Raw genomic sequence first — 27685 nt, 5'->3', positions numbered from 1 at the left:
CACTTTATCGGCCATTGCCTTATCCATTGAGTAGATATTCATTTGAGAAGAGACTTATTAATAGAACATAAGCATCTGATTATATCAAATTGTCTTCATTGAAAATAAAGCTTTCTACATTGTTTCACATTTTTAAAGAATGTATTCCAGGGCAGGTATTAAGCTATTCTGTGGTTATTTCTTCTTTCAGACCAAAATGTAGCGAAGAAAACTGGTCCGCTTGGCAAGTAATGTACCTAATTTATACTACAAAGTAGAGGTATGTCTGTCCGTCCGTCCGAAGCTTAAGATCTCGGTAACCGTTGAACTACTCTTCAGGGAATATACCTACAGGTCCTGTATAACTGTAAAGCCCCCCTAAAAACTAAAAAAATCCCCTCAAAAAAATATCTTTTAAAATTTCATAATTCAAAAAAATATATTTTTTTAAAAATTTATATTTTTTTAGATTTTCTTATATTTTTTTTCTTGTTTATTTTTTTCAAAATGGTTGGAAAACCTCTCTTCCCCTGTAGGGGCAACGCCCAAAAAAGCTACAGGCAAATAATTTTAGAAACCTAAAAAAAGTTAAGAATTAAAAAATCTTTTAAAAAATTAAGATTTTTGAAAAATAAATCTTACATTGAACCATAATTGAAAAACACCACTTGAGGCTTGGGGTGAAGCCGCTAGTCCTTATACTAAAGTAACAGGATGTTTGTCTGTCTGTCTGTGTGTCTGTACCGAAGGATCTCGCTAACCGCTGAACCGATCGGGTTCTCCTTAACAGGGTAGATTCTCATGTGTCCTGGGAAGGTTTATAACTATTTTGGGGGAGGGTACCACCACCCTCCCAAGAGAAATGACAAAAAAATCGAAAAAAATTTTAATATTGGGAGACTTCAACGTTACATATGGTAGGTATCGTAACATAAATAAGGAGACTTCAACGTAACATATGGTAGATATCGTAACATAAATAATTAACATAGACTTTAACAAACAAAAACATTTAAAGTGCCACTAGATGCCTCTAGTGGACCTTTGAGAATCTACCCTATAAAGGAAACCATATTGGTTCAGTGGTTTGCAAGATCCTTCGGTACAGACAGACAAAGATCCTGTTACATTGTTATTAGGATAACCCAATCTATTATTTTAGATTTTAAAAGCAAAAGTAAAAAAAAATTTTTAGGGGGGGAAATTTTTTTTTTTTGGGGGGGGGCACCTCCTCCATTTTTATTTTAGGTTAATTTAAAAAAAAAAATTTTTGGGGGGGGGATTTTTCTAGGGGCGATTTCTCCTGGGAGGGTGGTGATACCCTCCCCCAAAATAGTAATTAACCTTCCTGGGACCTATGAAAAGCTACCCTGTTAAGGAGAACACGATTGGTTCAGTGGTTAGTGAGATCTTTCGGTACACACAGACAAACAGACATCCTGTTACTATATTATAAGGATAATGTTCATTTTTTTTCTGAATGTTATCTACCTTGTTTCTATTTTCTAAAAAACCTCAGGGCTTTTCTGGGAAATTTCTCTTTTTGTAGCCATTGAAAGACGGGGTTGAGTTATTTTTTAAAAAAACAAGGATGACAAAATACATAAAAAGTGAAGGCTAACAAAAAAGAAAGTCAAAGGGGTCCTTGGTTAGACCAAGGATTATTCTAAAATTAAAATAGCCTAAAACTATCCTGGGACCTATGTGATGCTATCTATATAAAAGTGTAGAACTCAAACAGTTTGGTGGTAATATAAATTTTAAGCTTCAAGATAAAAAATAACAAAATTAAATTAACAACTCTAAATTTATTAAATTGATATACAATTCCAATATTTCTAAAGTTAAGATATGAGCAATCTGTTAGGAGAGGTCGGACGGAATATGTACTTTTGGAATTATTGAGTAGCTTGGCTCCTAAAAAATGAAAAAGGTTATTCACCAAAAAAAATTAAAACGATATGACGTCAATTCATATGGATGTGTGTATGGGGGGGGGGGCACTTAAGGAGGGGGAAGTTGAATTTAATAACTCAATTATTATTTAAGATAAAAAAAGAAAAAGTTTGGAGAGGTAATTGTTTTCTAGGGAGGGATTTTTCTGGAGAAAGTGGCGGCACCCACCCCCCAAAATAGTTATAAACCTTGTCAGTTTTTGGAGGGGTTAGGGGTGTCCCATCCCCTCCCCCCCCCCCAAAAAAAAGACTAAAACCATCACAGGACCAGTAGGTATATTCCCTGAAGAATAGAATCCAATCAGTTCAGTGTTTACCACTTTGCTCCTAAAAATGAAAAAAAGTAATTCACCCAAAAAAATGAAAACCATTATGGATATGACGTCAATATTTTGCCTGGATTTGCATGGATATAAAGTTAAACTTTCAAGATTAGAAATCAGTTCTTACAAAGAACAGTTATGGAATCTCGACCACAAAGATTTTTTATATCCAATCTTGACAAGTGAGGTATTTTTGGAAAGAGGAATATACATAGAAAACACCTATGTAAATTAAAAAATCTGCAGAAATCATATTTGCAAGTTATTTGCAAAAATCTGCAATGTTAATTTGCAAAATTAATTTCATGCCTTAAATGACTTATTTAGAAAAAAATCTTTTTATGAAATGTGTTTATCTATAAGTTTAGAACATACTTAAGGCAAAAAAATTTCTTTTGTTACTTTTTTCACCTTATATATGAAAAAAGCAGTTTCTCACAATTAATGATAAAAAAAAGGTATATGAACAAAAAATATGTTTTTTCTTGATGTAAACACAATAATTGGCATAAAATCTATCATCCTAAATGTTAAAATCAGATATAGAATCCTTTTTAAAGCAAATATAGTGCAAAAAGTAGCCAAGACATTTTTGCAAAGTATGAAAATCTAAAGAAAATAGTTCTTTTTGATTTTGATAAACATATCAGTTAAATGTATATAAAATTAGTGATCAAAATTATAAAACAATTTATAATTTTTTCAACCCTATCATTGATAAAAATGCACTTTTAGGTTTACTCATTACCAAAGTTACACATAAAAACTCTTTTTATTTAGTTATTAAACAAAATAAATTCAAATCAACAATTAGGCGTTTTTTATAATGCAGTAGACCATTTTGTAGTTGTTTTTCTTTGCATTTATTTTGTTTATTTACTTCTTAAAAAGAGTTTTTATGCACTACTTCGGTAATTCTTAAACCTAAAAGTGCAATTTAATCAATGACAGTGTTGAAAAAACTTATAACATGTTTTATAGTTTTTGATCACAAATTTTTTATACATTTTTCTGATATGTATATCAAAATCAAAAAGAACTATTTTCTTTAGATTTTCATACTTTGCAAAAATGTCTTGGTTACTTTTTGCACTATATTGACTCTAAAAAGGATTCTATATCTGATTTTTACATTTAGGATGATAGATTTAATGCCAATTATTGTGTTTACATCAAGAAAAAACATATTTTTTGGTTCCTATACCTTTTTTTATCATAAAATGTGAGAAACTGCTTTTTTCATATATAAGGTGAACAAAGTAACACTAATGCTTTAATTAATTTAATTACACTTGCTTTAATTATGTTCTAAACTTATAGATAAACACATTTCATAAATAGATTTTTTTCTAAATCTGTCATTTAAGGCATAAAATTAATTTTGCAAATTAACATTGCAGATTTTTGCAAATAACTTGCAAATATGATTTCTGCAGATTTTTAAATTTACATAGGCGTTTTCTATATATATTCCTCTTTCCAAAAGTACCTCACTTGTCAAGATTGGATATAAAAAATCTTTGTGGTCAAGATTCCATAACTGTGAAAGATTTCAACATGCATGGAAGCATCTCTAAAGACTATGGTATTTATAATAATTTATGGATTTTTTTTATAAAAAGTTTTGTGGGGGGTATCTATAGGACAAGTATCTATATTCCTTGAGAAGCACCACACCCTTGACGGTCCAGTGGTTAAAAAGATCTTGAACTTCAGACAGACATCCTACCACTTTTTGCAATAGATAAGGCATTATTTATGCACTAGGTCTATTGGTAATGCTCTAGGAGACATCTAATTTTTATCCTTATACAGGATGTCTGTTTGTCTTATTAATTTTTAAGATTTCTGTTATCACTGAGCCAATACTCTAAGTTTTGAAATGACTTTCGGTCCCGTCAGTAGGTAATACAGTAAAAGACGTTATATTTCTAGTATTTGCTTTGCGTCTTTGTTTCGTTTTGGATTATTCCATTCTTGTTAAAATAGTTATACACATTACCTGGACCTTTAGAAAGCTGTGCTAGTGACAGACACACAGGTAGACATCCTGTTACTTTTATAAAAGGATTATAAATTGCTTTAAGGTATTATTTGTTTGTCTTGGACTGGCAGCAAGCCGTGTGGCTGCAGGTTCATCTCCCGCTACTGCAGATCAAGCTCATAGTATTGCCAAGAGAGAAGGATCACCTCCCGCAGGCCTGGTGCCAGAAGGTTCTGCACCCGTTGATTCTGGTCATAGTATTGTCAAGAGAGAAGGATCACCTTCCGCAGGCCTGGTGCCAGAAGGTTCTGCACCTGTTGATTCTGCTCATAGTATTGTCAAGAGACACAACCAGTAAGTATTGATAGATAGACAGATGGATAGGTAGATATATATATGTAGGTAGATAGACAATTGAAAAGATAGACAGATATTTAATTAGATGGATGGATAGAAAAAAGATGGATAGTTATATAGATATGTAGATAGACATATGGATAAATGGATAGGTATATAGATAGACAGATATGTAGATAGATGCAATGGTGTAAATATGGTTTTGGTGGGTTTTTGGGGTAGTGAGACTTAAGGGGTGCAATCTAGACCACAAGAGGGGTGTTATTTTAATATCTTGTGGGATGTAATCACCACCCATAAATGTAAATATCCACCCTCTAAATAGTCAATATTCTTAAAAGTCTTTAAAAAGTTCTTTGACTAGTGAATTAACAGGGGGTGGATACACCCCCATTCTGCATGCATCTTGATGGATAGGTAAGTGACTAGCAGCTTTGCCACAAGAGAAGGGAAATTATTATTCAAGAGGCGATTTATCATGGGTGGGTAAAGTGAAGGTAGCTTTTGAGGTTAGGTTAAGTTGGGTTTGGCAATTGCCCCGCAGGATTAGGCAATTAACCATGCAGAGTTAAAGCCTCCCGCAGGGGCTAGAAATGGGAGAAAAGCTACTGGCAAAATATGATGAAACACCCCTTAAAAGGCGTTACCACAAAAGGGACTATACCCTAAGTTTCTTTGTATAAGGAAAGCCAGCTGTTAGCAAGATCATTCGCTACAGACATACAAAAATCCCATTACTTTTATAAATGATTTTCTTTATTTAGAAACAACAATGAGTGTATTGACAGTTATTCTTACAAACGATGTTACACATCCTACAACCACAAGGGAAAGGATTACTACAAATACTACTCTAATAAGCCAGAAAAACAGGTCAGTTTAGCATATAAAGGGTGTAAAGAAAAGAAAAAACAACTTTTCACAATTTTCATTACAAATCCTACAATTTTTGTTAAATTTTGTTTTTGTTTAATCTAAAAACAACATTAAATTATGAATCTAATCACCTCAAAGAGCACCACAGATCAAGACGTAGCCCTTTAGAGAATTTGGCTCAAACGAGAGAGTACATATTTTATTACAAATTAATTTTGTCTTCTACAAAAAAGATCAAATCAGTCTTAAATACTTAAAATCTTAGAGATAACTTTATCGAAGCACTTTTTAGTGCCTACTAATATAGGGGATAAAATAAAAAAAAACTTTTGGCCAAAGTATTATAAATGAAGTCGTATTAGAATAGTCCATTATTCTAATATGACGTCATTCGGAATTTTTCGGCCATAGTTTCTGAATATATTTCCTTTTTACATCTACACTACAAAGAGCTTCAACATTATGGGGTCTGTTTCCCAGAAATAATGTAAAACCAACAAGCGAATTAATCTTAAATAATATTTGGTGTGCAGTTGTAATGGTTGTCAATTCTACTATGTGTTGACCACTTACTACGGCTTAAAATTAATTTCATTGCTGGTATATTTCCAATATTTCAAGTCTTTAAGACAGCTTAACTAGTGAGCAATTGTTTTACAACCTTGACTTTATATAATTATAGCAGATAATTCCCTAAAAAAAACTATACGGGCACTAGAGGAAGAAGGGGTCTAATTGGAACCTCACCATTTGGAAGCTGCACTGAAAAGTAGATTCTTATCGGTGCATATATTTAGCTACAGACAGAAAGACACACACAGAGACAAACATCCTGTTACTTAAATATTGTTACTAGCGGCTACACCCCAAGACCTCTCTAGTAGTAATTGAGGAGAGGGATAGTGTAAAAATATTATCACTGGAAAAGAAAACCATAATTGTGTTATCTTTATTGTCTAAATTGTCCCTATTTTAGGTTAAATTGTGGAAGATGTTGTTATACAAAAGATGGAGTCTATGGAGAAACCAGATGTTACTACATTACAGAGCATAAAAACTACATGAGAAAAGTGCTTGATAAATATTCGGGGTTTCATGATTATTTGGATTAAGAAAATTTGTATAATATTATGAATTCAATGAAATATATCTTTATTCTTATATGTGCAAAAAAAGATTTTTTTTATTTACTTTAAGAAAATTATGGAAAATGTTATTTTTTAATTTCTTATTCTGTATATTCTTTTTAACTATAACTGTACAAATGTACAATTTAAGCGAATTAATCTGTCCGTAGTACATACTATTATCAAAATACAAACTCTAGACTTTTTGTCATATACCTTTATGTTAAAGGGTGGGTTAATGCAACCATCTCCTAATCAATCGCAAATAGAATCCGAATTTTGTTATAAAACTTGGCATTAGTAATCCTTGTTAGGTATATTTTCCCAAAATTGAGGTTGGAAAAGTAACGGCTAAAAGCTGGCGGCTCATCTGTAAAGCCATTTTTGGGCTATTTTCAGGGCAAGTCCGTCACAAGTCATATTCACACATAATACTCTTTGCCTATCCCAGACGTTTAAATCGGTTCTAGTTGGTAGCCGCTGATACTAGAAATCTAAAAAATAGTTTTTTGTTATCATTTTACACGAATTAAAGCAAAAATAAAAGTGCATTATCCATTTTTGAGACACAACCAGAAGGAATATGAAAAAAAAAACAATTAGATGTCCTTGTTCTATGTAAAAATACACATTAAATTTTAAAAAGGTATATTTTATTATCTCTAAAAATGTAGCCACAATGATAATCTCACACACAATGCCTTTATTTAAAAAAATGAATGTTCTTCCTTTACTTGAATCAGCTAATTATTTAAAATTATTATTTATGTATGGTTTTATGAACAATAATCTAACAAGTTCCTTTCAAGGTACATGGCTTCGCCGTAATCAATTACATACCAGAAAGTTTAAATCTATGGAAAGATTTCCTAAGTATCATTTTCGAAAATTATGGAATAACCATTGTAATAATGATTTATTAACCCACAATCAATCAAGAAAAATATTTGTTAAAAATCTAAAACAAAAGAATCTTTTTTTATCAAGCTTAACTCTAGTGTGTAACAACCCATTATGTCAAGAATGTAGATAGATTTATATTTCTTTTCAATATTGTTTAAAATGAACACAGTAATAGTGTCTGACTGATTATGACGTAACAAAAAAAAATTAGCCAATGAGAGGCCGTTATTAACCAATGGTAAAATTTATAGTGGCCTCTCATTGGCTAATTTTTTTTTGTTACGTAATAATCAGTCAGACACTATTACTGTGTTCGTTTAAAATCTGATAAATTAATCAAATTTATTTCTTGAAAATTTTTTAAATTTCGAATATTGCAATAATGGTGTGAGACTTGTATGCCCTAATCAATCTTTCCTATTATCATTCTTTCCTCTCCAATATGATTTTATCTATTGGTTATTATCTTTTTTTCTGTTTTTTTGTCTTATCTATATGGCCTGTATGAAAACAATGTGTGAATACACATTACTGCATACTTCCTACTTTTTAGGAAACTGCCATTTGAGAAGAAATTTTTTTGTATAAATTAATCATATCAATAAAATTTGACTGTATATATAAATGTATATAATATTCATTTAATTCATTTATTATTGTTTTTTTCTCTATGTATGTACACCCAAGAATAATAAATCTAATCTAATCTAATCTAGGTGTATTGTATTAAAAAAAGCTCTATGTTAATGTCTATGTATAATGATGACAGTCAAAGTAAATTACATAAAAGATGCTCATAACAATGAAAAAAATTATTTGGACTAAAAACACCAAAGATATGGGGAAATATGTAAAACATATAAAAATAGCCAAAAACCTGACCGCCATGGTATCTTTCTTAAAACGACAGGAAATTTAATTTTATCGGACTATATACATAAGAGATATGGAAAAACAAGGAAAAAATACAAAAATAGCCTGAAACCTGCTAAAAAGCAGTCCAACTGCCATGTTGTTTTCGTTAAACGACATGAAATTTAATTTTGATATCTATAACTGAAAATATTTTGGAAATCAGACCATAAGCACCAAAGGTATGGAGAAAAATTTGAAAAATACAAAAATGGCCTAAAACCTGCTTAAAGGCAGTCTGGCCGTCATAGTTGTTTTCTTTAAATGACAGGAAATTTAATTTCGATATCTATAACTAAAAAAAATTTGGAAATCGGACCATAAGCACCAAAGATATGGAGAAAAATGTGAAAAATACAAAAATAGCCTAAACCTGCTAAAAAGAAGTCCGACTGCCATTGATGTTTTATAGTTAATTGTGCTCCTTAATGATGGGAATGTTGTCAAAAAGTTTCAGCCTTCTACCTTTTATAGGAGCTGAGAAAATCACGTTTCCCCCAATTCAATAATTACGGACGGACGGTCATTGTGAATTATAGAGTAGCTTTGCTACTAAAAATTGCATGACAAGGAGTAATTAGCTTCAGGCAAAGAAATTTTTATTAAAAAAGGGAATTCACTGAAATTTTAAATATGAAGATACTTTCTAATTTTCAAGGATCTTTAGGGATAAGACAATGGACGCAAAATTTTCCCAATGATGATTAAAATTTTCTTTTTAAAACTAAAATTAAAACAGTGGGGTTGACTACCCCCCCCCCAGAAAAAAAATTCTCCTCCCCAAAAATTTTTTTATTTTATTTTTTCTTTTAAATTAAAATTTGAAAAATTGGTTTGATTAAACCTCTTGGGGCACAGCCCCTAGAGGCTAGGGGAAAAGCTGCTAGTCCCTATATAAAGTAGTAGAACTCAAACAGTAGATTGAAATTTGAAGCTTCAGATAAAAATTTACAAATCAACATACTTCTAAAATTTCTAACATGCCCAACAAATTTATGATAACCGTTGCGAGCGGACGAACAGACATATGTACTTTTTGTAAGTATAGAGTAGCTTCGCTCCTAGAAAATTAGAAAAGGTAATTCACTCAAAAATAATGAAAACGATTTGAAATAAGGATATGACGTCAATGGTTTGTCTAATAAGCATATGGTTGCGGTGAGTGTGTGTGTGAGTGTGTGTGTGTGTGTGTGTGGGGGGGGGGGGTGTATTTGTATGTGTGTGTATGCAAGGATATAAAATCAAACTTTCGAAATCTGAATTTCAGTTCCTACAAAGATTTCAAAATGGAAGCATCTCTAAAAACTATGGTATTTATAATAATTTATGGATTTTTTTTCCAAAACTAGATATTCTAAATATCCGTCCGTCCATTGGCTACGCCTCAGGTGGACAGATTTCTTCTCTTTTTAAAGAGAATAGATGCCGGGCCCCCTAGCATCTAGGGGATCTGGATTCCTTGGGATAGGGAAATGCATAATAATAGAAAAAAAACATCCTTAGACTTAAATTAAAAGACAAATAAGCCTAAAATAATCTCGGGACCTATGTGAATCTTTTCTTTATAGGACTAACGGCTATTTTTTTCTTTTTTGGAGGGGGGGGGGGGTTGTTAGGGTGTCCCAACCCCCAATAACCGCTGAAGGATAAGTATTTATATCCTTGTACATCCTTGTCGGTCTAGTGGTTACAGATATCTTAAGCTTTATACAGACGATCAAAAAGACATTGTACCACTTTGTGCAAAAGATAAGGCATTATTTATGCAATAGGTCTATCGGTAATTTGCTCTGACATCCAATTTGTACAGGATATATATGATTTATTAAGTATAATTACGATAGACGGCTGATTTTTTTAAATTGTTTCTCAGTCTCATTAGTATGTAATCAATAAGAGACGTTTGATTTCTATAACAAAATGGGATTTGTTTTACGACTTCATTTCGTTTTGGATGATTTCATTCTTGTTAAAATAGTTATAAACATTACCTTCAGAAAGCTTTGCTAGTGACAGACACACAGACAGACATCCTGTTACTTTATATATATACGGATTATTATTTGATTTTAGGTATTATTTGTTTGTCTTGGACTGACAGCAAGCCTTGTGGCTGCAGGTTCACAACCCGCTACTCCCGCTACTCCCGTTAGTGATGCAGATCAAGCTCATAGTATTGTCAAGAGATCAGAGTAAGTAGACAGATAGATAGATAGATAGATAGATAGATAGATAGATAGATAGATAGATAGATAGATAGATAGATAGATAGATAGATAGATAGATAGATAGATAGATAGATAGATAGATAGATAGATAGATAGATAGATAGATAGATAGATAGATAGATAGATAGATAGATAGATAGATAGATAGATAGATAGATAGATAGATAGATAGATAGATAGATAGATAGATAGATAGATAGATAGATAGATAGATAGATAGATAGATAGATAGATAGATATATAGATATATAGATATATAGATAGATAGATAGGTTCATCTCCCAATACTCCCGCTACTCCTGTTAATGATGCAGATCATACCCATAGTATTGTCAAGAGAGCAGAGTAAGTGGAGATAGATAGTTAGACAGATGGATAGATAGATAGGTAGATAAATAGATAGATTTAAGTGTCGGGAAGGATGAATCCACCCTCCATAAATATAATGTCCACCCTCTACATAAAAGTCTTAAAAACGTTCTTTGACTAGTAGATTGGTAGATATACCCCCCTTGTGCACGCCTCTGGATGGATAGATAGATAGGTGAATAGCGGCTAGGCTCCTAAAGGCCTTTAAGAGGGGGGTGGGGATTTTTCAATGGGATGATTTATTCTGAAAGGAAGGAGGTAGCCTCCCACTATAAATATTTACTACTTTAGTATTATAGATAGACTCACCATGGACCTATATGAAGCTTCAGACAGACAACGCATTACTTTAATACAATAATTTTTTATATATTTAGGGCCAGCAGATTCAACTTTTGTTTAGAAAGTGGTGGCCCTAAATACTGTTGCACATCCTACTACTATAATGGCAAGGATTCATACTGTTACCAAGCTCATAGTACTCCTCAACACAGGTCAGTTGCAGGGATCTAAAGGGACAAGACAATAATGATTTTGTAGTTTAAAATTATTGGTTGAAACAATTTAACACTAAACTTAATGAACCAACCAATAAGTTTTCTCTTAAGTCCCAAAAGTTGTAAGCCAAAGCCAACAAACAAGAAAACGTTATTATAAAACTTTGGGGACTAGTGTAATAAACAGTACATTGTCCCCTTTCCTTCTGGGTTGGTTCTACATGTACTTTAAATATACTAGCGGCTAGAAGACTCTAGGGGCATGGGGGGGGGGGGGGGTTCTAAATTGAACCTCGACATTTGAAATTAGTTTTTTTTTTTGGGGGGGGGGGACATTTTTTTCAGGGACTAGTCTCTTTATGAGGGTTGAGATAACCACTGCTAAATATAATAAACATTCCCTTGACCTAAATCTTGAAGTTTTTTCAGCTACTACAGATAGACACCGTTACAGACAAACATCCTGTTACCAGTGGCGTGCGAAGCACTTTGTCTAGGGGGGGGGTCATTTTGAAGATTTTGTAAAATTTTGATTATATATACTAATTTTAAATAAGGGCGTTGTAAGGGGTGGGATTATTTGATTATGGGCCTTCTACTCTTATCCCTTCTTCCCCATCCCTATTTCCCATTTATATCCCCCATATCTCCCCCCCCATCTCTTCTCCCCCATCCCTTCTCCCCACCCTGCAATGACCCCCCACCACAAAACATTTTTTATGGGTGGAAGGGGATGTTATAAAATCTCAGCAGGAAGGATGAATAACCCCATTAAAAAAAATTTGGGGGGGGGAGATAAAAACACTCATTTTGGAAATAATTTACCAAAAATTAACCTAATATGTAAAACTGATTTTAAATATTTCTTTATTGTATGACAACAAGGATGACAACATCTTTAAGTAGCAAAGCACAAAAAATCATTAATAAGAATACAGATTTAAATAGATTTAAAGAGTATCTGTTGAAATAAATATATATTTTAGGTAGAAAAAATATCCTTTTTCCTGTATGTTGTGTGATGACAGTCAAAGTAAATTACATACTGGATGCTTGAAACAGCAAGAAATTTTATTTTTTTAAAATATTATAATCCACAAAAAAATTTATCTTACCATAAAAACCAAAGATATAAAGAACTATGTAAAAAATAAAAAAAATTACTCGTCCTTTCATCTACAGATAAAAAATCTCTTAGAAATATGGAAAACTTTGGGGTATAGTCTCTTTTGTGGCAACGCCTCTTAAGGGGCATTTCATCGTATTTTCATAGTAGCTTTTAATAATTTATTAAGGTCAAGTTAGGTCAGGTGATTTCCCCGCAGGGTTAGGCAATTGGCCCCGCAGGAGCTATAAATAGGGGAAAAGCTACTGTGAAAATACAACGAAATGCACCTTAAGAGGCAATGTCACAAAAGGGACTATACCCAAAATTTAAAAGATACAAAAATAGCCAAAAACGTCCTTAAAAGCAGTCCGACCTCCATGAATTTTTAATAGTTAATTATACTCCATAATGATAAGTTTTAGCCTTCTATCTTTAATTGCAGTTGAAAAAGTTACATTTCCCCCTTAGCATTACGTACTGACAGCCATAGTGAATTATAGAGAAGCTAAAAAGTTATATCAACATATTCTACCCTCTTTAAATGGCACTTTAAAACTCTGTTAATTTTTCATTAAGTGGTGTTTCCAAGTAAGGGTGGTGCGTGAAGCGCACCTAAAAATATTTACTCTCCCTTTGAACTAAATCAAATCAGGACAACAAGAGTGGCCTATTTTATCAAGTTAGGAATATAGAGTGTAGTTAGTTTTAAGGGTTTTAATGAAAATTGCCGTAAAAAAACATGTCTTTTTGTAAGGGTATGTACACAAAAAAAATGATAAACTTATCCTGAAAATAATATGACATCATATATAGTTATTCATTTAGACAAGGCTTAGATAAATATCTGTTTCTTTTTTATATAAAATAACTTTTTGATTAAATATTTAATGTTTACAAATATTTTTATAGAAATAAAAACAAAATATACAATGTGTTAAAAAGCAGAAACCATTTGGAAGGGCGCGAAGCGCATATTTTTTTCTTCAAATATGGAGGGAGGGAGGGGTTTTTGGGCTATTTATTACACTAGTCCCCAATATTTCATATAAAATTTTATTATTTGTTGGCTCAACAACTTTGGGGACTTTAATGGAATTTTGATTGGTTGGTTAATTAAGTCGAGTTTCCATACATTTCATCCACTAATTGTAATCTATATAAGGGGTAATTTTGTGTATCATCATAGGAGATGTACAAAATTTCTTTAGTAAAAAGTTTATATTATACAAAATAAAATACTTCCTATTACCAGGTTTGTTATGTTCAGTGAAAAAAGATTATAACCTAATTTCTACGCTAATTAAAAAATTTGGTAAGGTTAAATGAATAGTAACGGTTGTTTGGCGCCAAATTTTTTTTTTTGAGTATTTCTTGATCTTATTTATGGAAACTGGGATAGTTTTGCTTTTTGTAGGGTAGGGGGCAAAAAGGGGCATTTTTGTTGACCAGGGGGGGGGGCAAATGGGGCATTTTTCAACTTTTAGGGGGGGGGGGGGCGTTTTGGTTGCTAGGAGGGGGGGGTGATTGCCCCAAATGCCCCCTTCGGTTCGCACGCCACTGCCTGTTACTTAAGCATAAGAACTAGCTGTTACGCCCTTAGACCACTCTAGTATCAAAGAGGAGGGGAAAAAAAATATTGTAGTGATTTATTTTTTCCACATGCGAAAACTGTTTTAAAGGCTAAACTAAATAGGGAGAGAGACTAAAAAGCATCACTTGCAAAGGAGAACCATATTGGTATTATATTAATTATCTAAAGTTGTTTTATTTTAGGAGTAACTGTGGAAAATGTTGTTACATTGATAAAAAAAATGGAAAAACAAAATGTGTGTACTCCAAGGAGTATAAAAACTACATCAGAAAAGTGAAAAGGTAATATTATTGAGTGGGATATCAAATACCTCGGACTGCAACGGCCCAGTAATAGAGAATTTAAAATTTCCCGCCTCATTTTAAAGGTTTAATTCTATTACTGGGTATTTGAAGTGGGGTTTTTGAGGTCTAACTCAACCCATATTTTTTCACGTATTAATTTGAAATCAATTAATACCTGGTGGATTAGAACTGGTTCTCTTCCATACAAAAAAAAGAATATGTTTAGCATTGTATAAAATCAAGTTTTCTAAAATATATAAATGTACAATAAGATTAAAACCATTTTTTTAGCCCATTCCTTTTGGCATCTCAGGCTAAAATAACTGGTTTCAATATTATAATTGTACATTTTATATTCGAGGAAAGCTGTTTATAATGCGATGTGAGAAATAACTATTCTAAAATTTACAAGAATTAATCAACGAATGTCTATCTAAAGTAACAGCCAAGTAAATTACAATTTCTAAATGAAAGCATTTGGTGTGTGTCTGTTTGTTCCTTGCAGATGTTTTTTTTGTCTGTTGTCTTTATGCAGTAATCCTAATACTACAGTAACAGGATGTCTGTGTGTTTGTACTGAAGGATCTCACTAACCTCTGAACCGATCGGGTTCTCCTTAACAGGTTAGCTTCTCATAGGTCCAGGGAAGGTTTTTACCTATTTTGGGGGAGGGTACCACCACCCTCCAAGAGAAATCGCCCCTAGAAAAAAATTATCCCTCCCAAATAAGAGACTTGAACGAAACATAAACCAATTATTTATCTAATTAGATATATTAAATAAAAAAACAAGTGCTACTAGAGGACTCTAGGGACGTACCCGCTAGTCCATAAATAAATATGTTGGCCTGAAGGTAATACTAATGCTGTTTATTTTTTAGTGCTGCTGCTAATCGTCAAAGTTCTGGTGGTGGTGGTGATGGTGTAGGCGCAGCCGTTGCTGGTCTCGCTGGTCTTGGTCTACTCAAGGGACTTTTATTCGCCCCTCTTTTGTTTGGACGTTAAAAATTTATGTGATATTCTGCTTTAAAATTAAAATTGTCCAACATAAATTTTAGAGTCCAAAATAAGCAAAACCCATCCCCTTATTTTTTCATTTAAATCTGACCCTAGAATAGCCCCTGCGGGGCTATTTTTATCATTAACTAAAAAACATGACCTAAAAAGGCAATAAAAAGGTGGGTTTAACAAAGACTGTTATTAAGATTAATACTATGTACCTTGTTTTTACATTTTGAATTTTAGCATTAAATTCAACAACATTGTGATTTAATTAATTAATAAAATGTTTTATTTATGTATTTAGAGAATAAATATATTTAAAGACTTTAATTTTCTTGTTTTTATGAGAAGCGCAGCTATAATATAACTATAATATGTCTGTACATCCGTCCATAAGAACATGCCGTAAAAAAAAGTGATGTGTAGGATGAATAAATTTTTTTGATAATATTTTCAGAGATTTTATAGGTGAGACCTATGTGTGATTAAAACAACAAAATTTATTTTTAAATTCTCTTTGTATAATAGGCATCTTTATTTTGTTTATTTTATTTAATTTTTTTTTGTATTTTATGGAGTAAACATTTAAAGATATCATTAGTAGCGAGGCTACTCTATGATTAACTTTGTCTATCCGTCAGTCAGTCCGTCCGTCCGTAACGATATGGGGAAACGTGATTTTCAAGGCTCCTATTCAGGATAAACAGCAGAATTTTTTAGGGATTAAACAAATTCTTATTCATCATATCATCATTTGGGGTGCTAGATAGATGCCTAAACTTTTAGGTTTCCATGATTTTCTCGATTCCTATTAAGGAATGACGGTTTAAATTATCGTGGATCTAAATATGTTAACATTCTACATATTTCCATCAAGTTTAATTAAGATTTGCTTATGGGTGGAGGTGCTAGATCGATTCCTAGATTTTCAAGTTTTATGATTTACTTGACTCATATGTAAGATAGAAATTTTCAAGGATTAAATAAGTTTACAATATAAAATTTTTTTACGTTTTTATGATTTTAAAGGTTTCGTGATTATCAAATTTAATGCTTATTTTTATTTTACTGCTCTTTAGTTAATATTTTCCTGATATTTATTATAAATTGTTGAGCTTCGCTACTTATATATGTTTTCATCCTTGTTTTTTCTTATTTGTTTTTTTTCCAAATATTTAAAATACATTCGAAGGAAGACGACGTTTAGATTATTTCATATAAAAATATTTTGATTTCTGTAGGGATCTAAAGGGATAGGACAATGGCCGATAAATTTATGTACTTCCTCAATTATGATACAAAAATTACTTCTAAAGTAGATTAAAATTATTGGTTGAAACGTTTGAACACTCAACATAATGAATCAACCAATCAAAATTCACTATAGTCTCCAAAGTTGTTAGGCCAACAAACAAGAAAACGTTATCATAAAACTTTGGGGACTAGTGTAATAAACAGCCCATTGTCCCCTCTCTCTCTCTCTCTCTGGGAAATATTTTATTTGAATAAACAAGGATGAAAATATTCAAAATAACGAAAAACATATATAATCAACCACTAAGGACATATTGAGAAAATCTAAATTTACTGACAAACCGAACTAAAAATAGAGTAGATACTCGTTAGAAACAAATGATTAAATCAAATTTCCTTCATTGAAATTATTTTTTTTCAAATGCCGTTTAAGAATTTACAGACTTCATTTTTGTAGATTTTTATGTGATTTTGGAGAATTTTTTCCCAGAAACAATTTTGCCTCGCCAGCGATACTATTTTTTTTGAAAGAATCCACCTCAGGTATTTAGCTATTTCATTAAAAATTAGTTTATTTTCAAAAAAATAATATGTAATTGAAAAGAATGAAACACCTAGGCCCTTAGCACCCATTCCCTCTCTTAATTTTTTTTTCAAAACAAACAAATGGGGGGAATAGGAGCGAAGCTACTAGTATCTATCGTATCAGTAGAATTAATTTATTTTATTCATAGAAATGCACTAAAAACATACCAATGTTGCTTTAAAAATTAGATACTCTATATAGTAAAAGCTCTATCTTTTTACTACTTTACTTTTTACTACTCATTCCCTACTATTACTTTTACTCAGATTTTTTTGTGAAGATTCTCTATGCAAATGAGCATCTGGTATGCAATTTACTTTGTCCGACAGTCTGACTGGCGTGCTACAAAATACAAATATTAAAGATATGTGAGTAAGGTTCCGTGATTGTTTTCTGTAATACATTTTTATTCTTGATTTTAATATGTGCAGGGAAAAGAAAATGTGATTCTGACAAACAATTCTAAAATTTACCCACAACCCCTACGTTTTATGCCAACTCTACGCCGACAAAATATTTGATTTTAGGCAATTTCAAATGGATTTAATTGGGCGAATAGCAACCCCTGAATAAATGCTTTTTGATCTCCTCGTCTGTGTTTCCATTCTACATTTTTTTGTGTTTTCCAAGGTATTTACGGAGGCATGCATGTATATTTATAATTAAAAATTTTATTGATTATCACAAATCTAAGATAATAGAATAAGAGGTTTAATACAAACCAATACATTATTACAAGGCTCGACAGCCGTGCATCAGCCGCGACTTAGTCTCAAATTAAAACCCGTTTGGATGCTTCAAATTTTTTTTTTGGAAAAGAGGGATTGCCAGGTTTAGACTGCTAGCTGAATTTTAGGAAGGTTTATTTTCCTAAAGCTTTCAGGCAACTAACGCGCGGCTGCCGAGCTCTGCATTTTTAGTACATGAAAAATATATACAGGTTAAACAATACAAAAGTAATTATATCAATTCAATTTGAAAATTGACAATTTTGATTAGTTTTATTGACGCTTAATTTTCTTTTGATTTGGAATTCTTATTAATTATTCAGTGTAAAAATAGAATATATTTAGATTAAAAATGCCCAATTTGTCTGCGATAATTTCAATTATGAGGGTTAAGACGGATAGGGCGATTCCTGCAGCGATGCACACAAACAGAAATATGCAGCTCTGAAAATAAAGAATATAAGAACAGGGGAAGGAGGGGCCTGTTAAATTTTTTGGTTCCCAAAGTTTTATAAACATGAGTTCTCATAAGTCGGCGTAAAAACTTTTAGTGCCTAACTTTTTTACTAACAATTTTTGGCGACAGAAGGGAAAATTTTGTCCATTTATCTACTTATTTGTCTAAAAAAGTCTTCTTTTGTTATTCAACTTTATCGTACTTTCCCTTAAAGTGCCTGTTGAGCACTGATATCCCCTCCCCCTTAATTTGAAAATAAAGGGGATGGTTATGTTTTTTCCTGTGGGGGCCCTTATGCTGTTTGGTCTGTACTTGAGAAGCCCTGACACTGCTAGACTACCCAGTACTCGGTATAACCTAACCTAACCTTCCCTAGAGTTATGAACAATCAAAAATTAAAACTACCTGGCCCTTATTTACAAAAAAAATATTTAGATAATAAAGGGGGAGAGGTTAAGTGCTCATCAGGCACCTAAAATCTGTTACAATTAAACATATTTAAATCAAAGGAACGTTTACTGAATGTCCCGCAGGCAAAGAAAATTTTTAGGGAAAACATCCCTAACCCCTGCACTCAACTTACCCCCAGGCCGAGAACAAGGCTTTGTCCCTGACATTCTTTCATCAGTGTACTAAAAATAATTGAACCGCCTGAAAGTGTCATGTCTGACGTCATGAAAAATACGTCTATTATTCATCTCATTTTGAGGGATTTTCTTTCCCTCTTCTCCTTTCATCCCTCCTGTTAAGACTTATTTTTATGACCTCACACATGACACTTTCCAGCCATTCCAAATATTTGGAATACTTTGTTTTGGTTTCATTTTGTGTTATAAATAAAACGAGGATGAAATCTTCTAAAGGTAGCAAAGCACTGACAAACTGACAAAGAGAGTGATAGAAGAGATGTTATATTGTCATAACAAAGAAAAGAAACACAGATAATATGCAAAAGTCTCTTGAAGCCTGACCGACAGACAGACGAACAAAACAACATATAGACTAGATGCTCTTATGTCACAAGAATCTTCACTGAAAATTTCAGATGTCTATCTTCAAAAGCAGTCGATAAAACCACATAAATCTCCATAGCGGTAGAAACTGACTGACTGAAGGACAGATAAAGTGAATAAAAGATTATCCTCTATAAAAAAAAGTGGGACCAACTGCAGTTCACGGTAAAATATTCCTGGTAACGAATATTTCCAAAAATCTATGCATTTTAAAGGCTGCTAGCTGCCAAACGGCTAAACGTACGGGTCATATTCGCACACCATTTTAGGCGACATAAAAAGGCCTACAGATAATCTGGAATAGCCAAGATCCAATGATACACAGGTAAAGCTTCACTGAAGAAAAAACGCGTAAAATAGGTTTTTTTCGCGCATTTCTCTGCACTGCGAGATAATTATGCATTATTGATTTATGGCTATTCCAGATTATTTGTAGGCCTTCTTATGCCACCTAAAACAGTGTGCGGGCCTGATCTGTAGGTTCAGCCGTTTGGCAGCTAGCAGCCTTTAAAATTCATAGATTTTTGGAAATATTGCTTATCAGGAATATTATACTGTGAACTGCAGTTGATCCAAAAAGTGTAAAGAATGACTAAAATGAGGAAAACTGTCATATCCTTAACACGTATACTAACCAATCAAATATATTCATATATTTTATTCAAGGATATCATGCTGGAAAAAAATTCACTTACTTCGCTTATGAATTACAGTATAAAAATCAAACATTAACGTTTATCTTTTTAATGATTAAATAGATAAACAAGGATGACAACATCCATAAAAGCGAAGCACTGAAACGGTAGGACAAACGGACATGAACACTTATATAGTGTCAGAACTGAATAATCAGAATATAAATGTATAAGAGTCGAAGCAAAATTGTAAGTAAACTTGTTGAAAAACTGCTTTATACATGACAGGATAATGTTTATGGACATACTTACATATTTATGACTTGATTATAGAGTTGCTTCGCTTATAACATTATACTTTGTTGTCCCAGGAATCAATATACCAAAAATCAAATCAATTGGATGATTAGATCACATAAAAATTTGTTGTTAAAAAAGTAAAATGGACGTACGGAAATTTTGGTAATGATTATAGAGTTGCTACGCTTTCTCATTCGTACCTAACTACTAAAGGAATCACCATGCAAAATTTGAAATCGATAGGACAATTCTAATATGCCTAAATTAACGAAAAAAGCTATCCCTTTAGACGGACGGACCGACCCTTATTATAGAAAAGCTTCGCTTTTAAAAATACCTCCCACTGTCTTTTGTGATTACATTGATTACACCACTCTCATGAAGGGTTCCAATTTGGTTCCTAAACACACAAGATTACATTTATTGTCAGATCTGTACATCCATCAGAATTGCCTATAGTAGACGGGATATACAACAAGATCTTATTTTGGTGTATAATTTTCTATTCACTTGATTTTTAGATTTCTAAGAAGATTAGGAACAATGTTATGACCAAAATTATAAGTTTTAATTTGTTTAGGCTATTCTATTTTAATTTTCAAGTCTTGGTATGGTTTAAAGCTATTTTTCCCTTTTGAATATAGAGCTTAGGGCATAGCCATTAGTAGAAAATATTGAGTTAAAAGTTACCTAAACATTTGTGTCAAAGGCGACCCTTTCTGAATATACATTCCAATTTGATTAACAGTCTCCAGGATTGGGTCCTTAGGAACTATCTCTACCAGGCAGGGGTGGTTGTCTAAAAATAAGTCTTTCAAAAATTTTAAAAGTGTTATTAATATCAATTTTACTTAATGAAAGAATTTTCTAATCGTGAATTGTTATTTAACATTCTTTTAGAAAGTTTATTATTATAAAGTAGATTATGGGTTAAACACAAACAATGATAGTTTGATTAATAAATAATTTTTTTGAGTTTATTAGCATATCTGTAAGTGTTCTCTTCCCTTTCTTAATTATCAATGCAAATGCTTACTTTTATACAGAAAAGCAACTTCTCCAGATGTAAGCACAACATAATTGTCCTAAAATCATTTTAAAGAGTTATAAATAAAAATCTCAAAGTTTATGTTAAGTTTCTAAATGATATAATAAATTATAAGACAAGCATAAATTCACGGACAGAAGGACAGAAAAAAAATACCAGGGAGGGAGAGGCCATTGGGCGGTTTATTACATTAGTCCCCAAAGTTTTGCAATAACATTTTGTTATTCTTTGGCTTAACAACTTTGTGGACTTTTATTTAATTTTGATTTGTTTGTTCATTAAGTTTAGTGTCTAAACGTTTTAACCACTAAGGATAATTATTACATTTTATTAACCGTTGTCTCAATATACCTTTATATCCATGAAAAATACAGGGCATGATATGTAATTTAATATCTATATTTTTGGAAACTGCCAATTTACAATTATTACAAAAGACCTCACCCTACTCTAGTTTATTTCAAAAGCTTAAAATGTAAAGTGTTTGAAACCAAAGCTCTTCACTGGTGTCCTGGATAGGAAACAGGTTTTTTTTGAGTTACGTATGACAAGACCTATATTTCTATGACCGGGCGTGTATGACGGTTCAGCACATAACTTTCATTAAATCACAGCTGATCATTTTTGTGGATTTTTTTGAAAATTACTTTTTTACCCAGATTTCATAGTTTTCCCCCCAAAAATCACAATGTTCTCAAATTTACTGCTTAGTTAATCTAAATTTATTCAAAGAAAAGTATAATAGATGACAGCTAAACCAAAGATCTTTCAGAATCAATTAACTAATCTAAGATTTGTAGTATAGAAGTTGGGTAAAAGTTATTTGAAGTTGTTATTTGAATTAATGTCTAAACAGCTAAACAAAACTTAAGTTTGTTTTGGTAGTCAACACAAAAAAATACTCACTTTTTAAGTCCCTCATGCATGCCTCATGAATTGTTATAGCATAGTTACTGGCTGTAATAAGATGTCCCTGTGAGGTTCCACCAATGAAGTTTAAACTATAATGCTTCAGAATCAGCAAAGATTCTGTATAAAGTTTTCCTTGTAATATTGACAAGTTATCTTGCTCAATATTGGTTCCTTGCTGACTTGATGTCTAAATAGTTCCTGTGTTATTGTTTGTTCCTGCTCATCATTATGGGAAACAGTCAGTTCAGTATTGTTGCTGATTTTAAAGGTTTTGATGGGTTGTGGTATTCAGGTAAACATTGTAACCTGAAAGTATTTGGACTGGGTGGTTTTAGCTGTTCTGGGTAATAAGTTTGGATCTACTGCAGTTCATAGGAAAATATTGCTGGTAATGAATGCTTCCTGGTTCGTGGCGTGACTGTAGATGGCTGTTCTCAGAGCAGCTTTTCCAGCAAACAGTAGGCTGTCCCAGCTGGCATTACTAAATATGGAACTGCAGTAGAATATCAGGAACTGGGAAATTGCTTTTTATGTATTTTCTATGGCTTACTTTTCTTTCCCTCTGGTGGAGAGAGCTTGAAGCATTTAGTTTTAAGGGTTTAGTTTGTTTCTAGGCTCCTTAACAAGATGGTCAATATAGAAAAGATTGTCACATGTAACAGCTAAGAACTTAGGATGTCTGACTTATGGTACTGTTTCAACAAATACTACAGTGCCTGCTTCATTCAAAAAGGTGGTAAAGACTATTGTAGGTGATTTGGCTGGAGAAAAAAATGGGTTCTGGCTTTTTAACCAATCATTAAGAACTGCTAAGTAAGCTTTTATGACCTTGACATAAGGATAAATAAGAGGACCTATGCTGTTGGAGTTGTCAACAGAGGAAACTAGATGTAATTAGAGTGTGGTGTTGGCATTTATGAAATTTACAGTTCGAATAGTATATGGTATAAGACCCCTCCTTGTAGGTCAGCCTGTTTGGCAAATTTGTATGCATATTTAGATCCTCTGATAACAACAAATTGTTGTCTACCTCTAAGGTATTCACATAAAACGTTACATGTACTCATTCAAGTCTAGTGCATTAATATTATGCAGTAGAACCTCATTGTTTACAGTGTCAAAAGCCTTAGAAAGATAAATGGCAACTGCCACTGTTCTGATAACTGGTTTCTTATTGTTTAGGCTGTTGTTGATTAAGGTTTTAATACTCTGTAAGGCAGTGGTGGTGAACCTGCCTGTGTGAAAGCCATAATGTTGTTCTGCAAGTTTAACAGCATCATTCAGGTAGGGACAAATCATGCAGGCAGGATAAAGAAGTGAGACAGGGCAGTAGCTGGAACCCTAATTGTCAAGTTTCCCTGGTTATTTTACCAGTCCTTCATATGCTTGGTGTCTAGAAGTGATTTACTTGTCAATACTACAATGAAAACATTGTATAAAATCATTGCTGATTCTGATTTGTTTAAACTTTTTTGGTGGAACCTCAGAGGAACCTTGTATCACATCCAGTATCTATGTTTTACCTACAAATCTTAGAATAGTCAATTGAGGTAATTGATCTTGTTATAGCTGTCATCTACTATACTTTTTTGCATGAAAATATAATAACTAAGATGGAAATGTGAGAATATTGTGATTTTTTGGGGGAAAAACTATGATAATATGGGTAAAAAAGTAATTTTCAAAAAAATCCACAAAAATGATCAGCTGTGATTTAATGAAAGTTATGTGCTGAACCATCATACACGCCCGGTCATAGAAATATAGGTCTTGTCATACGTAACTCAAAAAAAACCTGTTTCCTATTCAGGACACCAGTGTCTTACACATAGACAATGGCTGGATTTAATTATATTTATACCAGATTTATACCAGTGTTCATATTTTGCTGGAGCCGGAGCCGTAATTTTCGTTAAAAAACGGCTTCAGACTAGATAAATAAAGAGATTTTTTATAAATTATAATTAGGTAACTCTGTTTTGTCTTGTGCAAATGCCCTTTTTAAGTTTTTAAAGTCCATTTTTATCAAAAATTGAACTTTTAAAACCTTCAAAAGTCAAAAATAAAAAATATTTTTTTATGGGGAAAAAATATGTCAAGTTGGAGCTGGAGCCGGAGCCGCACCAAAATAAACGGCTCCGAAACGCTGATTTATACCATGGCTTAAAATTCCATCGGAAATAAACCGGTTCTAAACCGTAAGTAAAATCTGTAGATTTAGTCATACTTACAAGATTAAAGATTTCATTGGTTGAGATAGATTTATAAAAAAAAGATTAAAAGTGTTTGTCTTTTGGGCTGTAGAGAATGAATCATTTTATTTTCATTTTGTTATCCTCAAACATTTGTGTAAAATAAATATCTAGCCTTCAAAGCTTCAACAACTAATTCTTCAGTTTGTTGAACAACTCCATACTTTTGTCCCTGAACTTTGTCTCTGTAAATATTTTTATACCAGTCTCCCTGAATATATAAATTTTAGTTAGTCATTGAAAAATTAAGCAAGGATGATTGACCAATCATAGTGAAAATGAGCCCATAAACACTCTTTAACCTACCAACCCTTTGATTGCAGGGCATTTGGAAATCCTAACTGCAGGGTAACTATTTGTGCCTGTTTTGTGCCAAGACATTTTCCAAACTCTAATTATTAATGTAATGCACCTGACATATCAGCAGCAGGATCTATTTTCTATCTTTAGTTATGACACGGTGTTTGGCCAATATTTGAACTTACAGCATTCCTGACAATGAGCTTGTGTTATGCCTTTTATAATAAAGTCTATTAAAGAAAGCCTGCAAGAAAAACAACGATCTAAATGCTGGAAAACCACCACATGTAGACCCAATACCCCAGATTTGAAGCCTTCAGCTTTAATAACAAAAAAGTTGTATGCATTTTAAAATGAATATTAGGTCGATAGAAATTTTGAAAGGTTTCTATTACATCAAAAAAAAATAAGGTATTGGGTCTACTTGTGTCAAACTTTCTGCAATTAAAATAATGTATTTCTTACAGGATTCCTTTAGATGAATACTTACATCCTCAGCAAACTCAAACTGAGTCACATAGAATGTTCCTTTTGGTAGAGATAGCTTCATATCGTTATCTTCAATGAAAATAAATCCAAAGCATTAATATTTATTGAGACATAATTGAAAGCTTTAGACAGTCACAGAATTGGGTTTGAATCATTTGTGACTGAAACAAAACCTTTGTCTTCTAGTATGTCTGTGATGGACAATCTAATAAATTTATAGTTTAAGGTGTGGAATAAACCTTTAACCACTGAGTTTATCAATTTCTTAAATTTAGGGAAGCTTCAAATAGGTCTCTAAATAGTTTAAGGCTATCTCTTTTTAAGATTTAAGTCTTAGGATGGTATTAGGCTATTTTTCTTTGCTTACATCCCTTTTTTAAAACCCTAGCTTTCTAATAAGGAACTTTACTAGGTAATCACAAGCTAAACTAATAAAGTAAGTCTTAACCTTATCAAATAATTACTAAAAATTATTATTTACCCAAAATGTCTTCAAGTCTTTGAATTGGCATTTTAACTTCTTTCCTATTGAAAAAGAGTATAATTATATAGGATACTAGCGGCTGCGTCCCTAGCATCTAGGAGCTCTATATTCTAGGGGCAGAAAAATAGCTTAAAACCACACCCAAACTTTTTTATAAAAATAAAATGGCCCAAAACCATCTCAGGAACTATCATAAGCTTCACTGTAGAGGAGAACTATATCGGTACAGCGGTTACCGAGATCCTTCGCTACAGACAAAAAAAGGTTACTACTTAAGGATTTACTTAAATAATTAAAATCAAAGACAAAAATAAAAATATAACATTACTTAGTTAATGAGGTAGTAAGTTCAGCATTATAAGTTTCCACAGCAAAGTATCCAGTCAAGATAAAGGTAAACATCACAAATCTCCACACATATTTATATCTAAAAGGTGAAATATAAATCAGTATTTTTATATACTATTCCATATTAAAAATAGTAAGTTGTGAGAATATGAGTAATATGAATCTCCGAAATGGCTGGACCAAAGAAGTTGGGGGAGGGAATAATAATAAATAAAGGGACTGGGGAGGTAAGGGGACAAAGTGCAGTGATGGGAAAGTGAAGGAATAGTTATTCATACCATCGTATTATATGTAAACAGCTTTCCGAGAATATTAAATGAAAATTATAAGATTAAGAACAGTTTTGTTAGCATATCTTTTCAGTATGGCTGAGAACTGGTTCTTATCAAGCGAATATTAATCAGTTTTGAAGCCAAACTGAAGAGTAAATTATCTGCCCTTCTAATAAAAATTGGGCCATCCTACCTACCCACTGTTGCGTGGCCAGATGAAAAATGTTTATTTTAGTGTTAGGCAAAAATGACTTTGCAATCGTATCAGTAAGTAGGTCTAATAACACTCTTTGCTAATTTTAAAATCCAACTAAAACTAATTTTTGAGAAAATTAGATTTGAAAATTTTAGGTTCAATTTTCATCCCCTAGGATTTACCGAACAATCATGACAAGAAAAGCAAAGATTATTGATTTAAAATTTTGAACAAGTTTGCATTATAAAGTTCTTCATAAAACCACTCCTGAAGGGAGTTAATCAATGGTCATTTTTATCAGTTGCTTTGCCAAGGTCACGGAAATTCAGCCTTAAATAAATCTTATATAGAGTGGTTTATGAAAGACTTCATAAAAGCAAAGTTGTAAAGAATTGAAAAGTATGAATATTTTCTTTTATTGTCATGATTGTTCCGTAACTCCTAGGGGATGAAAATTGAATTTAAAATTTTCAAATCTAATTTTCTCAAAAATTAGATTTAGTTGGATTTTAAAATTAGCAAAGGGTGTTATTACTGACAGACACAAGAACAGACACAATCCTTTAAAAAGTAGCATAGCTACTAAAAAATTACCTTATTTCTTCAAGCATATAGTTATCTTTAGTCGACATTGTTCTAATTGAAAATGCAATATTGTCGGAAGCTAATGCTAAAATATTCCACATTGTTAATTCCTGCTTGCAATCCCTGGTCATAATTTTCATTCAATTTTAAGTCTTGTAATTTTTAAGACCATTTTTCATTATATTACAATTAAAGCTTGCATTCTATCCTATTATACAAAAGTAGTAAGCATTTTATTGTCTGTAGCAAAGGATCTTGTGAACTGCTGAACGGCTATAGTTCTCCTTTACAGTGAAGATTCTTATAAATGTAGAGAAGATTTGTTTGGGGGA

General features: G+C 32.3%; 3 protein-coding genes across 3 annotated transcripts; 2 read left to right on the top strand and 1 right to left on the bottom strand.

Annotated features, from left to right (window-relative positions):
• Nucleotides 1–3718: 3718 nt before the first annotated feature.
• LOC145332212 (uncharacterized) lies at nt 3719–7043 on the top strand. Its single transcript, XM_080177169.1, has 4 exons — nt 3719–3842; nt 4345–4595; nt 5363–5471; nt 6451–7043. The coding sequence occupies exons 1-4, from the start codon at nt 3819–3821 to the stop codon at nt 6526–6528; spliced, it is 462 nt and encodes a 153-aa protein (XP_080033295.1). The 5' UTR covers nt 3719–3818; the 3' UTR covers nt 6529–7043.
• Nucleotides 7044–9627: 2584 nt separating this feature from the next.
• On the top strand, nt 9628–15824 carry LOC145332431 (uncharacterized). Its single transcript, XM_080177426.1, has 5 exons — nt 9628–9726; nt 10490–10608; nt 11391–11507; nt 14392–14490; nt 15374–15824. Exons 1-5 carry the CDS (start codon nt 9703–9705, stop codon nt 15495–15497), a joined length of 483 nt encoding a protein of 160 aa, XP_080033552.1. The 5' UTR covers nt 9628–9702; the 3' UTR covers nt 15498–15824.
• Nucleotides 15825–17989: 2165 nt separating this feature from the next.
• LOC145332328 (uncharacterized) lies at nt 17990–27601 on the bottom strand. Its single transcript, XM_080177323.1, has 10 exons — nt 27363–27601; nt 26281–26379; nt 25950–25993; nt 25470–25537; nt 24795–24890; nt 21504–21552; nt 21158–21266; nt 20805–20867; nt 19103–19151; nt 17990–18506 (listed from the first exon to the last, which is right to left on the bottom strand). Exons 1-10 carry the CDS (start codon nt 27491–27493, stop codon nt 18378–18380), a joined length of 837 nt encoding a protein of 278 aa, XP_080033449.1. The 5' UTR covers nt 27494–27601; the 3' UTR covers nt 17990–18377.
• Between the last annotated feature and the right edge of the window lie 84 nt (nt 27602–27685).

Source organism: Acartia tonsa, chromosome 11 (assembly GCF_053477335.1).
Source record: "Acartia tonsa isolate MP-2025a chromosome 11, ASM5347733v1, whole genome shotgun sequence".
NCBI classification, from domain to species: Eukaryota; Metazoa; Arthropoda; class Copepoda; order Calanoida; family Acartiidae; genus Acartia; species Acartia tonsa.
Note: the sequence above shows the minus strand (reverse complement) of the source record. Positions and strands in the feature narration are given on the sequence as shown.